Source organism: Athene noctua, chromosome 25 (assembly GCF_965140245.1).
Source record: "Athene noctua chromosome 25, bAthNoc1.hap1.1, whole genome shotgun sequence".
Taxonomy (NCBI): domain Eukaryota; kingdom Metazoa; phylum Chordata; class Aves; order Strigiformes; family Strigidae; genus Athene; species Athene noctua.
In genome coordinates this window covers 7,388,575-7,402,635 of record NC_134061.1, presented here as the reverse complement: position 1 = coordinate 7,402,635, position 14,061 = coordinate 7,388,575, and the positions used below count along the sequence as shown (strand labels likewise).

General features: G+C 55.5%; 2 protein-coding genes and 1 gene segment (V, D, J or C); 2 read left to right on the top strand and 1 right to left on the bottom strand.

The window, feature by feature from the left end:
- Positions 1 to 1,461: 1,461 nt before the first annotated feature.
- On the bottom strand, positions 1,462 to 3,331 carry LOC141970534 (T cell receptor alpha variable 4-like). The segment is given in 3 exon segments: positions 1,462 to 1,607; positions 2,506 to 2,853; positions 3,280 to 3,331. Coding segments are annotated over 3 exon segments (546 nt in total).
- Positions 2,684 to 13,831, top strand: LOC141970484 (feather keratin Cos1-2-like). Its single transcript, XM_074927140.1, has 2 exons — positions 2,684 to 2,734; positions 13,493 to 13,831. The coding sequence occupies exon 2, from the start codon at positions 13,514 to 13,516 to the stop codon at positions 13,829 to 13,831; it is 318 nt and encodes a 105-aa protein (XP_074783241.1). The 5' UTR covers positions 2,684 to 2,734; positions 13,493 to 13,513.
- Positions 7,468 to 7,773, top strand: LOC141970485 (feather keratin Cos1-2-like). The gene has a single exon (XM_074927141.1). It carries the CDS (start codon positions 7,468 to 7,470, stop codon positions 7,771 to 7,773), a length of 306 nt encoding a protein of 101 aa, XP_074783242.1.
- Positions 13,832 to 14,061: the final 230 nt, after the last annotated feature.

The window sequence follows — 14,061 nt, the reverse complement described above, 5'->3', positions numbered from 1 at the left end:
CCAGCAGGACAAGGGGCCTGATCCTTCCTCTCTACTCAGCGCTGCTGCGGCCACCTCTGGAGTGCTGGGTCCAGTTCTGGGCTCCATGATGAACTTGTGCCATCCTGTGCTCAGCCAGAGAGAGGGGCCTGCACCCACCTCTCTCCGGGTTGGAGACAGGCCCTTTGCAGCCCCTGATGTGCTCCTTGTCCCTCCTCCGTAGTGTCTGAAGGGAGGTAGAACCAGGAACAGCCAAAGGCGCCTGGAAACAAGAGTCTGACTCTCCTTCCCCACAGGGAGTTTCGCTCCCTTCTCCCCAGACCATGGATGAGGCCCTTCAAGGGAAATGTCTTGGGGAACAGCATGTGCTGTAAACAAGCCAGCCAGAGTCAGAGACATGACCCCTCTGTGGCAGAGGGACATCCAGCACAAACCTCTGCTCACAGACATCTTACCCACCTCCTTCCCATTACCACTGATCACCCCATCATCTGGAGGTGACACCTCTGAGAAGAGTGAGAAGAGAGGACCATGTTAGGAACTCGGGGGTGTTTCTGCCTACAGGGAGACTGGATTCCTTACAGGATGCAGTGGAAAAGCATTTGGGGACTGTGCAAGGAGTTGTGCCTGGGTTGTTTAGGGGAAGCAGCAGGGACACAGATCAGGGCAGTTTGTCCTGGAGCAGGCTTGGGAGGAGAGCTGGAAACAGGGACAAGAGGGGCTGATCCCCTGTGACCATGGGGCTGATCCATGTGCTGGCATGGCCATGCCTGTTGCTCTGCCTTGTTTGTCCCCCTGGCAGTAGTTCCCTGCAAACAGAGTTACAAAGACCAGCTGAGACAGGCACCACGGCTGATCCTTCACTCTGTGCCTCAGAAAACTCTGACCATGGGCTCTGAAGGGCTGTGTTGGCTACTTGAGCCACACAGGGCTCCGAGGCAAAGAGCTGGAACCTGCAGGCTCTTCCCAGTGAAGAACTGCAGCCCATGGGAAGGATCCACGTTGGAGAAGGTCATGGAGGACTCTCTGCCGTGGGAGGGACCCCACGCTGGAGCAGGGGAAGAGTGTGAGGAGGAAGGAGCGGCAGAGATATGTGTGATGAACTGGTCACAACCCCCATTCCCCATCCGCCTGTGCTGCTTAGGGGGATGAGGCACAGAATTCAGGAGTGAAGCTGAGCCTGAGAAGGGGTGAAGGGGGACGGTGCTTTGGCCTTGTTTTTCATTTCTCATTATCCTACTCTGATGTAATTGGCAATAAATTAAACTGACTTCCCCAAAGTGAGTGGCTTTTGCCTGTGCTTGTAATAGCTGAGTGATCTTCCCTTCCTTATCTCAACTCACGAGGCTTTGGTAATATTTTCTTTCCCCTGTCCAGCTGAGGAGGGGAAGCGATAGAGCAGCTCGGTGGGGCACCTGGCACCCACCCAAGGTTAACTCACCCCAGGAGCCCAGACCAGGCTTTTACAGTGTCTCCGGGGCCTCAGCTCAGAATGTTCTGAATCGTGTCAAACAGGCTCATGGTCTCAACACTGAGACACTGTGGGGAGCGCTTGAAGGTGCCCGTGACCTCGACATCCCCTTCTGCTCTTGCTGTGGAGCTTGAACTCCTGACTCCGTGGGATGACTCTGTAACGTGAGCAGAAACATTCTGAAAGGTCCCAGGCGGCCTGTAGCTGGAGGATGCAGTTTTTCATTGTATATGGGAGCTTTTACAAAGTAACAAAAAGTGCAACCCCTTGTGGCTGTTCTTTCCTACAGAGAGATTTGCATTAGCAACTCAGCCCTGGAGTGCCGGTGGGGACGGGGCAGATGGAATCTCCCGCTCGGGGTTCCCTGGGCTGTCCTCGGGGGGAAAGCCCGGAGCCCGAGGAGGGGCCCTGGATGTTCCGTGTGAGCCGAGGGCTGCCCGGCTGCCCGTGGGCAGGAGGAGCTCTGCTGCACCGGGAACCTCCTGGGTGCACTGGTTTCTTCCCCGCCCCGTGGCTAACTGCCTCCGTGGGACGTGCCGGGAGGCTGTTGGCGGTACGAACAGCCTCGGGGGGAGCCCTTGGGGCACGTGGCCGGGAAGGGCAAAAGCTCCGGGACTCTGTCCCCCGGGCGAGGCGTTTGTGAGCCGGAGCTGGGCGGCCCTTAGAGCCCGGCCCGAGGACGCCCCGTCGGGCAGCACAGCCTGAGCCCGTGGGGAGGCAGCAAGAGAGCCTGGGGGAAAGGCCGCCCTGCCCTGCCTGCCTCGGCCAGCCCGGCTCCCTCTCCCCGGGCAGCGCTGCCCGAGCGCGGCTCTTCGGTGCCCTCAGGAGCACAGACCCGCCGCGGCCGTCAATGAGAAGAGGTGCTGAGGCCAGGCCTTGGCTCCGGGGGGGGCCGGTGGTGCCGGTGGCGGTGGCGGGGCCGGGCGGGCGGGGGAAGCGGCCCGGGGCCCGGGGCCGGGCGGGGCCGGGCGGGGCGAGGCGGCCCCGGCGGGCGGAGCGGCAGCGCCCCCTGGCGGGCCCGCCCGGGGCTGTCCCCCCGCCCCCGCCGGCCCCGCCCGGCCCCGCCCGCGGCGGTTCGTGCCCGGCCGCAGCCCCGGCTCCTCTCCCCGTGTCTCCCAGCGCGCAGTAATACACCGCCGCGTCCCCGCGCCGGGGCCGGGCGAGCCACAGGGCGCTGGACCGGCGGTCTGCCGCCACCGACAGCCGCCCCGGCGGGGCCTGCAGCTCCTTGGAGCCTTTCAGAGCGAGCGCCAGGAATGCGGGGGCTCGGCCCGGGAGCTGACGGTACCAGAGGATGTAGTCGTAAGACTGGATGTTGGGGTGGGAGCAGCTGATGGCGACGCCGGTGCCCTCGCTGGTCTCTGCCGACGGCTCCTGCTGCACCTGGGCTCTGCCCGCAGCCACTGCCGAGGAGAAAAGAAGAATCACTTCGCTTCAGCTGAACGTGTCGTGCAGCGGGAGAGGGGAGAAGGGGACACTTCACAGATGGTGGGGGTGTGATCTGAGAACACAGGATGGAGAGACCGTTTCTCGGAGAGTGGTGGTTTGGGGACAGGAATGTATGAGGGAGGTTTGGAAGGACAGTCCGAGTGAGGAAGAGGAGAAGGGGCTGAGGAACAGAGATTGGCTGGGAGAGAAGGAGAGATGCATGCATGCATGGATGGATGGATGGATGGAGAAGCGGAGTAAGAAAATAGAGAGGGAACCTGGGAGGGAATGATCTCATTGGGGGCAGAAGGGAGGACAGAGAAGGGAATTTTGTTGAAAAAGGCCGAGCCTCGGTCCCCGCAGCCCCTGTCCCAGCCCGCGCCGTCGCCAGCCCCGCGCACCCAGGAGCACCGCGGCCAGCCCCGCCAGCCCTGCGCCCCGGCCCCGCCGCATCCCGCCGCTCCGCCGCCCGCGCCTCGCTGCCCCCCGCCAGCCCCGGCTCTCTGCTCCGGCCGCGGCGCCTCCTCTCCGCCGCCTCCGCTCCTCTCCGCCGCCGCCAGCTCCGCCCCGGGGCTGAGCCCTGCGCCGGCGCCGCTCGGGCTCTCGCCCGGGCTCCGAGCGCTCCGCGGCTCTGCACCGGCACCGCTTTGGCTCCCGGGAATCCCACTCTCTCCCTCCTCCGCCAAGGGCTCCCCGGCAAGAAGAAGCCTGCCCAGCGCCAGCTGCAGCCTGGGGCAGCACCAGGGCCTTGGCCCAGCACATGGAGCCGCTTCCCAGAGCTGGCCCCGAGCTCAGCGCCTGCAAACAGCAGCCACTCACCTCCTGCCCGGGGCAGGGAGGAGGCTGAGAGCCTCCCTTCAGCTGCCCCTCTGCAGGCCGAGCACAATGCCTCCGAGCTGCTCTGGAGCACAGGGGATGGCAGGCCCAGGGTGACATGGGCGTGCAGGGTTCAGGGAGGGCAGGGGACAGGGGGAAGCACAGAGGCCCCGTGGACCTGAGCAGGGACCTGCAGAGCTTGTCTGGATCAACCCCGCCTGGAACAGTTCCCGTTAGTTCAGGCCGCTCCGGGGTGGAGACTGCAGAATCTCCCAGGGAAATCCATTCCAGTTCTCGTTCTTTCTTTTAGCCTCTTGCTCATCTAGAAATCTCCCTGTTCCAGAATCCTCGACTCCTGTCACAGAGCACCTCCACAGTCTAGTCCGTCTTCTCTCCTTCCTCTGAAATCTTTTTTCCTGGATCTGCTGGGAACAATTTGTCTGACAGAGATCAGTGTCTGCCTGTTGCCTGTGGTTGGGTGTCATCCCCCAGCTTGCAGGAAGTTCTGACCTTCCCACCGCTCGATGTGTTCATGAAATCTTTGGAGTATTGATCCTCCTGCTGATCCCTGAGAAAGCCCATCAGACTCTGCCAGTTGGGATTTGCACCACACAAACCCTCCTTGAGCCTGGCAGTCCAGGCAATATTCCACCCACATTATCATTCTCTCACTGCACACATTTCTCACAAATTTCTTCTTAAATTAAGTGTGAGAGAGGCATTCATGTTCTTGCTGAACTCTAGGTACACACCTCCCTTGCCCCCCCCTTATTCCACAGTGCCTGTTCCCTCCTGAGCCACCAGCAAGTTTTCCCTCAGCTACAGCAGAGCCTCAGCCCAGCAGCAGCTCCACGGAGAGGGGAATCAGCCCTGGCTGAGCTCTCCCAGCAGAGCTCCCTGGCACTGATCTCACCGAGGTCACTCAAGGGAAGGGGGAAGCCTTGGCTGCACTGTGTCCAAGCTGGTCCTGAGCCCAGGCAGACAAATATTCAGGGGGGGAGATGGGCTTAGAACATTGACCCACTGTAGACAGCCCTTGTTGGCAAGAGAGTCTCCCCTGGACAGCCCTGTGGGACAGCAGCAGGCTTTGGGGGATGTGGTGTCAAACCTAAGGCACTTTCCCTTGTGGTCCCTGTGGGCTGAAGTCCAAGGCAGCCATCATTTCTTTGGCTTTCCTTGTGAGAGCCACAGGGTCTGTCACTTCCCCTCAGAGCACAGTGATATCAGGCTCTGTGTGCCTTTCATTCATTATCTCTTTGGTCCGAGGTCTCAGGTCCTGCCTGACGCAGCACCTGACCTATGATCTGCACAGGTACATTGTGATATGTCCTGCTGCAGACAGCACCAACACTGCCCGGGAAGCAGATCCCCTCAGGGATGGCCAGCACATGGCCAGCAGGATTCCTCAGCCTTTCTCCTTGCCCAGAAAGCAATCCCCATCCCTCTGATCTCTCTAGAGCTGGGGAGAGCAGCCGTGTCCTGGCCTGGAGAGGCAGGGAGGGGGCACTGCCAGCCATGCTGAGGCATTCCATGATGTTACACTCTTTTGCTGTTTAAGCATACCAAGTAAACTCAGACACCAGTGTGAAAAGAGCAGGCGTGTTTTACTGGGCAGAACTAAATAATGTAACACAGTAATACAGAAACATAGAGTAAGAAAAGGCAGAAGAGTGCATTTAAACAAATGGGAAAATAGAGGGTAATGCATCAAACCTTTACTACCTGAGAGAAAGAATAGTGATTAAGAAAGATCCATCACCACTTGCATACTTTACCATCATCCAGCCCCGCAGTGGCTGGGCAGCCCCGGTTACAGCGAGGGTTTGCAGAGCCTGTCCCTGCAAGTGGGAAATCCTATGCGGTGCGTCCACCCATAGGTGAGGCATCCAGAGTCGCTGTGAGTGGGTCTGGCCATATATACCCCAAAATCAGCAAGCCAGAATAGCTGGCACCTTTGTTTTTAAGCAGAAATATCTGGTTTAAATCTCACATTAGATTCCCCCAGAGCCTGGCTAGAGCTCAAGGGGGAATCTAGAGGAGTTTCACTTCTTATCTAATTGGATTATGCGCAGGGTCTCACAACAGGCCACAGTGACAAACCATTGTCTCCATGACCCTGTTATTTTATCCACACAGGAAGATGAATATACATTCAACATAGCTGCATCTTCCATACACATTTCACTAATGATTCCATACGGAGGTAACGCCTTCAGTTCAGGGCCTGTTGTTCAGGCTTCAATACATCCACTTTTTAGAGAAAAACAGGCAGTTTGTTCTAACTTAGTATAATAAGTATTAGGACAATGGTTATCACTTATAAAATATAGAGGATTCATCAATAGGTCAACTCTGGCTTGGGCCAGTTGTCCAAGCCTTAGCACTTCATACACTGAATTAAACTAAGGGCCCAAGGTGGAGTGAAACCATCCTTGTAGTGGCCTGACATTGGCAGCAGCGGAGCGTGAGCTTTGGAGGGGCAGGAAAAGGAGGGCTCAGGAGCCAGGGGCTGCACTTCAGAGCCTCTTCCCTGGACACATCTCTAGCAGGCTGGTGCCATCACCGTTCAGCTGCACTCAGGCTCCTTCTGACCCCGGGAACCTGCTGCTCTGTGGTGCTCATGGACAGAGCAGAGGAGAGTGTCCCTGCCATGAGCAGCACATTCCCTCGTGATGAAGGACACACAAGGACACACACACACACACACACCGGCTCATGTACACTAACATGGAATTCTATACAGATTTGTACTCCCACATGCATCCACACAAACGTGTCTGCTTACAGGTAAACACAAGAAAAGAACAAGCACGGGAACACAACGGACCATGGACACTGCTGAGGATCCCTGGGGACTGGGCAGTGTCAGGCAGGGTGGGGTCAAACCCCAGCAGCACAACACCTACACCTGGGGAGGCAACAACAAGAGACCACGGAGGTGAGCTGAGGAGGGAGGCAGGCAAACATATGGACACGGTATAACTTCATGGGTGGGATCCCACGGCATCCGTCTGAGGAGGGCTGGAATTTCATTCTAATAACACTTCAAACAGCCCCACCCGAGCGACCCAGGCTGACATCACTTGCCTGCTCTGGAAACATCCAACACTTGAGCTGAGTCTTCTGCCAGCACTGCTGCATTCCTGCCCTAGAAATCCTGGGGCCTTTCATCCCAGCGCTCAGAACAAGCCTCCACTGGGCAATGGGCATGGCACAGACCTGGCAATGAAAAGGAGCAGTGCAGGAAAGGAAAGCACAGCCCATATCATTAGCTGCGATGGTTTGCATTCAAGATGAGCTTGTCAGAAAATGGTTACCTCTGCAAAGGGTGCCTCTGGTCCTGCGGCAGTGAAGGGCAGGTATAAAAGGCAGCCCAAGTCCCTGCTCTCTCATGCCCTTCTCTTGGCTCCTTCTGCTTGGGAACCAGGTGAGTCTGAAGCCCCTTCTCCTCCTCTTCCATAGGGAGATCTGCACTTGGGAGACATCCCAGCTGATATTGCTCTGTCCTGTCCTGGGGTCTGGATATTCTTGTCATGACAAAGGGAAGTGGGGACCAGGTCTGGTTGGAGAAAGACTAGGGGACGTTTGGTTTATGAATTAGGATAGATCTTCATTGGGCCAGGCTGATATGTGTGGGTCTTGTCAAAGTTCCATCTCCCCAGTATGTACTGGCCTTGGCTCCTTGGTGACAGGGTAACCAGGCAGGTCCTCACCCACCCTTGTGCTCTGCTTCCTCCCTGCTTCTACCCAGGTGCACCTCCACCCTCAGAGACATGTCCTGCTACGACCAGTGCCTGCCATGCCGGCCCTGTGGCCCGACCCCGCTGGCCAACAGCTGCAATGAGCCCTGTGTCAGGCAGTGCCAGGACTCCACCGTGGCCATCCAGCCCTCCCCCGTGGTGGTGACCCTGCCCGGCCCCATCCTCAGCTCCTTCCCACAGAACACCGTTGTGGGCTCCTCCACCTCCGCTGCCGTTGGCCGCATCCTCAGCTGTGACGGAGTGCCCATCAACTCTGGGGGCTTTGACCTCTCCTGCATTACCAGTCGCTACTGTGGCAGAAGGTGCCCCCCCTGCTAAAGGGGCTGGCAAAGCCCCATGGACACACCTTGAGGAACTCAGAACATGGTGCTGGGCAGAGGATCAACTTTTGGATCTTGTTTTCAGGATAGTTGAATGGTTTTGCCTTTCTTTCCTTTTTCTTTTTTTGCTGCCTCTCCCGTCACACACCCCAGCACCAGCTGGGTAAGGTCCATCTATCTCCTCTCCCTCCCTGGGACAGGCAGACAGACATCACGCAGGAACTTCTCTACGGCCAAGGACTGCAGGGTCTCAGCTGCCCCTGGGGCTTTCTGTGCTGCTGACCTCCACTTGGAGGGACTTTGTTTCCTTCTTTTGACCCATTAAAGTTCTGCTGCATTCAGGCCTGGCCTCCATGTGGTCCTTCCCTCTGTGGACACTGCCCAAGCTGCCAAAGGAGAAGGGTGTTTCTCTGGGTGGAAGGGGGTGAAGGGCACAGGGAGACCTTGCCTTGTTGTGTCTCTGTGCACAAACGCCCAGAAAGGCAGGAGGCTCTGAGGGGTCAGCAGCCCCATCAGCTCCTCAGCAAGAGCCTTCCTCTTGCTATGGCTGGAGCCGCGCTGGCTTGTGCAGGGGCTTGGCTTTGGGCTCTGAAAGGTGATTTGCTTTGCACAATGGCAAGAGTGGTAAAGGAGGGAACAGCCCTTGGGATGGCCCAGAGCAGCTACTCCACCTTCCTCTGCCCTCCACCACTCAGTCTAGGCCCACGGCCAGCACACCTGCACGGGACTAGCAGGGAAAAGTCGCCCATGCTGCTGAACGTCTTGAGGCTGGACATGGGAGCTACACCTGTGGGAGCTGCGGGTAGTCAGCACAGAAATGGGGACAGTGAAACAGAGTATTTCTGAGGGGATCTAATTGCTCTGAGACAGAGTGTGCAGGAGAACATGAAGATCGGTGAGGACAAGGGTGCTGGGTGCACTTCCCAAGAGAGCTGTGGGTAGGTGCAGAGCTCTTGTCCGCTTCATTGGTCCATCCAGAGAGTTTCTCCTCAGGAATTGCTGCCGTTCTGGTGAGGGAGGATTTTCTTGTAAGTCTCATCCCTTCCAATCAGTGGAAATGTGTCTCAGCAGCCACTACTCTCTCATATGCTGTTTCCTATATGAACCTCCAGATGCGTTGACAGAAGTGTCCAAGTGGAAGAATGGAAATCCCCACACCCCTGTCCTTCATCGAGAGGGCATTACAGCTCATGAAGCACAGCTTAGAATAACTGAAGGCCAAAAGGTCTATCACAGTGTTTCACTTGCATGCCTGATAACATTTTTCTATAGTCATGCTGCTAATAACCATCATCATCATCATCCCATAGACCTCCTGTGCTACCACACTAAACCTTGTGACAAGCAGAACGTCCCTCAGGTCCTTGGCAATGATGATCCTGCCTGCAATTGTCCTTGTAGAAGAGGGAGGGAAGGCATTGTTCCTGACAGATGAGTAAGGCCTTTGGCCAAAGCACTGCCAAAGTGCTGCTGCTGACTCCTGGCATGGCCCCTGGTTTGCCGGCCCAACTAAAGAGCTCTTGGAAATGTAGGAAAAGGGCACAGGATCCATGCAGGCGTTACACTTCAGCCTAAGGGCATTTGTGCCAGAAGTTAAGTTTTATTTGTGGTGATTTCAACCATTGGCTGACAGAGCAGGAGCTGTTCTTTACATTGCACTTATTCCTGTGCTGTATACTTTGATTTACACCCTATGAAACAGGGATGTGAAAGCTGCTGGTATTTGTTCACTGCCAGCACTGGCCAGGCTGTGGTGTTTGACAGCTGAAATGATGATGAGATCTGTTTCCACTTGAATTAAACACTCTAAAAGCCTGACTGACCCGAATGGGGTAATGCGTGTGTGGATGGGACGTGGACAGTGCCCTGTGCCCTGGCAAGGGGTCATCACATTGTACTGTGCTGTGGGAGTGACTGAGAACTGCTGTGGATTGCCCTGGGAGGTCACTGATCTTCCCTCCTCCAAAACCACCTGGACACGGTTCTGGGCAACTGGCTCTAGGTGGCCGTGTTTGATCAGGGCCCTTGGACCAAATGACACCCAGAGGTCCCTTCCGACCTCAACTGTTCTGTGATTCTCTCATTCTGGGAGAGCAGCTGATGTAGAGCAGCTCAGGGTTCCCAGCATCTGCAGGGATTTAAGGTTCCTATACTATTCTCTCCTCCTTTGCAGCTTTTGCACTAATTAATGACATTCTAAGGAATGTTTGGAAGAGGCTGAGTGCCTCTCTTACTGGAAACAGACACTCTCATTTCTGGTTCCCCAGCCCCAGTGTCTGCAGTCTGTGGGGAGTCTGGCTTGTCCCAGGGACACCACTCTCTGCTGCTGTGTGAATACACCACTGAGGCACCATTTCCTTTCCACAACAGGGGCCAGTCCCCCACTCTTGCATCTCCCTTCATGAAGTCACTAAGAATAGCTGAGAGCATCTAAGGCTCTAAGAATTTTCTCACTTGTGATGTGGGGATTCTTTGTGGCTGCAGCAATATGGATGTGCTCTAGTTATTACCTATATCCCTGACACACAGACCCTGGACACAGAAAGGCTCAATGCCTGGAAAAGCCATGACAGCTTCGTCTCTGACTTTTCTAGGGAGAAAACACCTGAATAAAGCCCAGTCAAACCCCTGATCTCCCTAAAGCTGATGGCAATGGCAGGAACTGATTCACTGCCTTCACTCCAGGGCCTGAAGGACTTGCCTAGGACTTGTCTTGGCAAGAGGCTGAGAACTGGCATTGAACTTCCTGGTTGTCAGAGCTGTGTGTGCATGTTCATGCTCACATACATGTTCTTCTGGCTGTGCTCACGTGTCCATTTGCACATACGTGTGTCTGTGTGTGCCTGGGGCAATGCACAGGCAAGCAGGAGTGTGCACAAATATTGGCTGCGGGTCTGTTTGTGCACATCTGTTGATGAGGGCGTATGTGTTTTATCACATGCACGTGCCTTCATGCAGCTGAGCACGGACGGGTGTGACAATGGTCTGCAGAGATGTAAGTGTGTGGGCACAGGGTTGTGTAGGTGTGTGCTTTTATGCGTGCACAGCGCTGTGCATGAACGTGCAAGTGTATCTGGACAGCCATGGGTGCAGGAGGATGCATATATGTCAGCATGTGTGTGGAATATCTGTGTGTACGTGTTGGTTTGGGGGGTGGCTGTGCCTGTGCCTGCTCGTGGGCTCCTTTGGAAACCTGTGTGCACACACCTCTTTCTAAGTGCTCAGATATGACACATGTCTCTGTGTGTGCATGCCTGTGTGTGTGCGTACCTCGGTGCGGGTATAGGTGTGCGTGTGTGTGCACACGTGAGCGTATGTCAGTGGTCTTGCTAAAATCCAGGTACAGCTGAGCCAGTGCCCCTCCCCTTCCCCACAGAGCCAGTCACCTCCTCACAGAGAGCAATGAGGTCGCTCAGGCGTGATTTGTCCTCAGTTAACTCATGTCAGCTGCTCCCAAATCCCTTCTTTCCTTTCATGAGCTCAGGAACGGCTTCTGAGAACATTTGCTCCATCTCCATTCCAGGGACTGAGTAGAAACTGTCCTGTCAGCTCCCTGAAACGCCTTTAGATGCCTCCCAAGTGATCCCATTGACTTGTGTATCGCCAGGTGAGAGTAAGAGCTCCTTCGGTGTTTATTCTTTTACTGTGGGTGCTGCTTTATTCCCAGAGAGGTGCGGGAAGGTTCCGGGGTGTGGTGGGCCGGAGGATTAGCACTATCAGTAAACACTGAGAAGAATAGGCATCGAGTACCTCAGCTTTTTCTCTTGGTCATTTGTCAACAAGTCCCCTTCCCCAACGAGCAATACGTAGCCTTCCTTTTGCTGCCAATCGGCTCAGAGAGAATTTCTTGTTTCCCTTCACCTCCATTACCAGTTTCCACTCCAGCTGTGCTTTGGCTTTTCCTGACTCACCGTTCTGCACCTTGCAGAGACCATCCTTGTGCTCTGAGGAGGCTGTCTTGAAGGTTAACCCCCTCTCCCGGGACCCTCTGTGCTCCAGGGCAGTTTCCCATGGCATCCAGCCAAGCAGGAAAGTCCCTGGTGAGACTAAGCCGTGCTCTTCTCCAGTCAGGGGCGCTCATCCTCCTGTTTGTCCTGTCAGGCCTCTGAGCATCCTGAGCTCCACAGTCTCCTGGACAGTGAGGGCAAGGCTGCCCTTGACCTTTACATCATCCAACAGTTCTTCCTCATTTGTGAGTAGCAGGTCTAAGAGAGTCTCTGCATTGCCTTTTCATGGATTTCCTGCATCAAATATTTGTCTTTCATACACACTAGACATGTTCTGCTTTGCTTGTGCCCAGCCATTTTCCTCCTGCAGTAGATCCTGAGGTGGTCAAAGTCACCCACGTGTGCCTGGGCTTTGGACTGTGACTATGAGGCTTTTCCCAACTGCAGAGCCTCCAGACCCTTCCCACAGTCACTGAAGAGACATCAGCTCACACACAGGAATTATCCCACCCCATAGCAGATGTGCACGGCAAGCGGAACGACTCCTCTTTCAGGAAACAATGACCCTGCCCTTGACCTACGGTGGCCTCTGAACTCCCCAGACAGCAGAAGCTCACAGCAGGGCCTTCCTGCCTGGTCACATCTCCATGGCTTGCTTCATCATGTGATCAGGTGTGAACCCACAGTCTGTCCTGCCAGCGCCTACAAGCACCTCCATCCCATGCCTAAAGCCCACATCCATGTCCATGGTACTCAGAGACAGAGAGAGAGCAGGGAAAGGGCTTTTGTGGGAGCGAACTGGCTCAAGCTGGGCATGTTACTCTCATCACCTGCATCTTCTGCTCTCAAGAAGCACAGATCAGTCTTCCCTCAGACACACAAAACCCTTGAAAACAGGGTTTGGAGGAGATGATTTTGTCAATTCCAAGACATCTGTGGACAGTGTAGACATCTCTCTTTTAGCATCTTGAATCTCCTCAACTAACTCTTAATGACTAGAGGTCTAGATTTGTTTGTGTGTGTGCGTCTGTGTTCATGTGCACATGTGTGTGTTGTCTAACCCAGCTGTTTGGTCTACCTTGAGTGTCCTTTAATGGACTCCTCTAGGATGTAAGGAGTTGAATGTCATGTTGATGTGTTTTGCTCCGCAAATGATGGGGCTCCCATCATTTCACAGAAAAGATGCCTTAACTGGGGAATGTACTTTGCATCAAGCAGGAAATGAAAAGACAGCGATTCCGGAAGCCAAAACACAGCCCATAGCATTAGGTGGGATGTTTTGCATTCAGGATGAGCTTGTCAGATAATAACCACCTCTACAAGGGATGCCTCTGTCAGCCTGGGGCAGTAAAGGTCCAGCATAAAAGCCAGCAGAGCTCCTCGCTCTCTCATCCACTTCTCTTGCCTCCTTCTCCTTGAGAACCAGGTGAGTCTGAGGTCCCTTCTCCCTCTCTGCTTTCTCACAAAGGAGGTCTCACTTCAGTGAACCTGCCAGCTGAGACCGGCTTTGTTCCATACCAGATCTTGGGGCTGCTTGTCATGGGAGAGGGGAGAGGGGAGAGTTCAGCTTGGAGGGATTCTGGAACGGTACTGAGGAGGCTTCTGTACTCAGGGGTAGACAGTAGCCACATAGGAGCTGCTGGCTTTTTCTGGACTTGGGCAGAATGAGTCCAAGAATCCCTCATACATCTCTGCACAGCCTCATATTGCAGTGACAAATAGCTCATCATGAATCCCCATATATTTCTTCCTCCCTGACCTATCTTGCAGGTGCAAATCGTGTCACAAGACATGTCCTGCTGCAAACCGTGTGTGCCCTGCGAGCCCTGCTGCCAGCCCTGCGGCCCGACCCCGCTGGCCAACAGCTGCAATGAGCCCTGTGTCAGGCAGTGCCAGAGCTCCACCGTCGTCATCCAGCCCTCCCCCGTGGTGGTGACCCTGCCCGGCCCCATCCTCAGCTCCTTCCCACAGAACACCGTTGTGGGCTCCTCCACCTCCGCTGCCGTTGGCAGCATCCTCAGCTGTGACGGAGTGCCCATCAACTCTGGGGGCTTTGACCTCTCCTGCATTACCAGCCGCTACTGTGGCAGAAGGTGCCCCCCTTGCTAAAGCCACTGGTGACAGCCCGCACAAGGACCCCAGGAACCCAGAAGCTCGTGCTGGACTGAGGACAGAGCTCCTGGCCAGTGATTTCAGGGAGGCTGAGCATCCTTCCAAGGGAGGGCAGCTGTGCCTCTCTGGTAACATGGCCAAAGTCTAACTCCTCTGCCTTCTCTTCCCTCTCATCTCTTTCTTCTCTACTGTTCTTCTGACCTTTAAGACCCCCAAAGTCAATCTGG

Excerpts from the sequence above, each read along its gene's own strand:
- LOC141970484 (XM_074927140.1), top strand. The coding sequence starts at position 13,514 with ATGTCCTGCTGCAAACCGTGTGTGCCCTGCGAGCCCTGCTGCCAGCCC.
- LOC141970485 (XM_074927141.1), top strand. The coding sequence starts at position 7,468 with ATGTCCTGCTACGACCAGTGCCTGCCATGCCGGCCCTGTGGCCCGACC.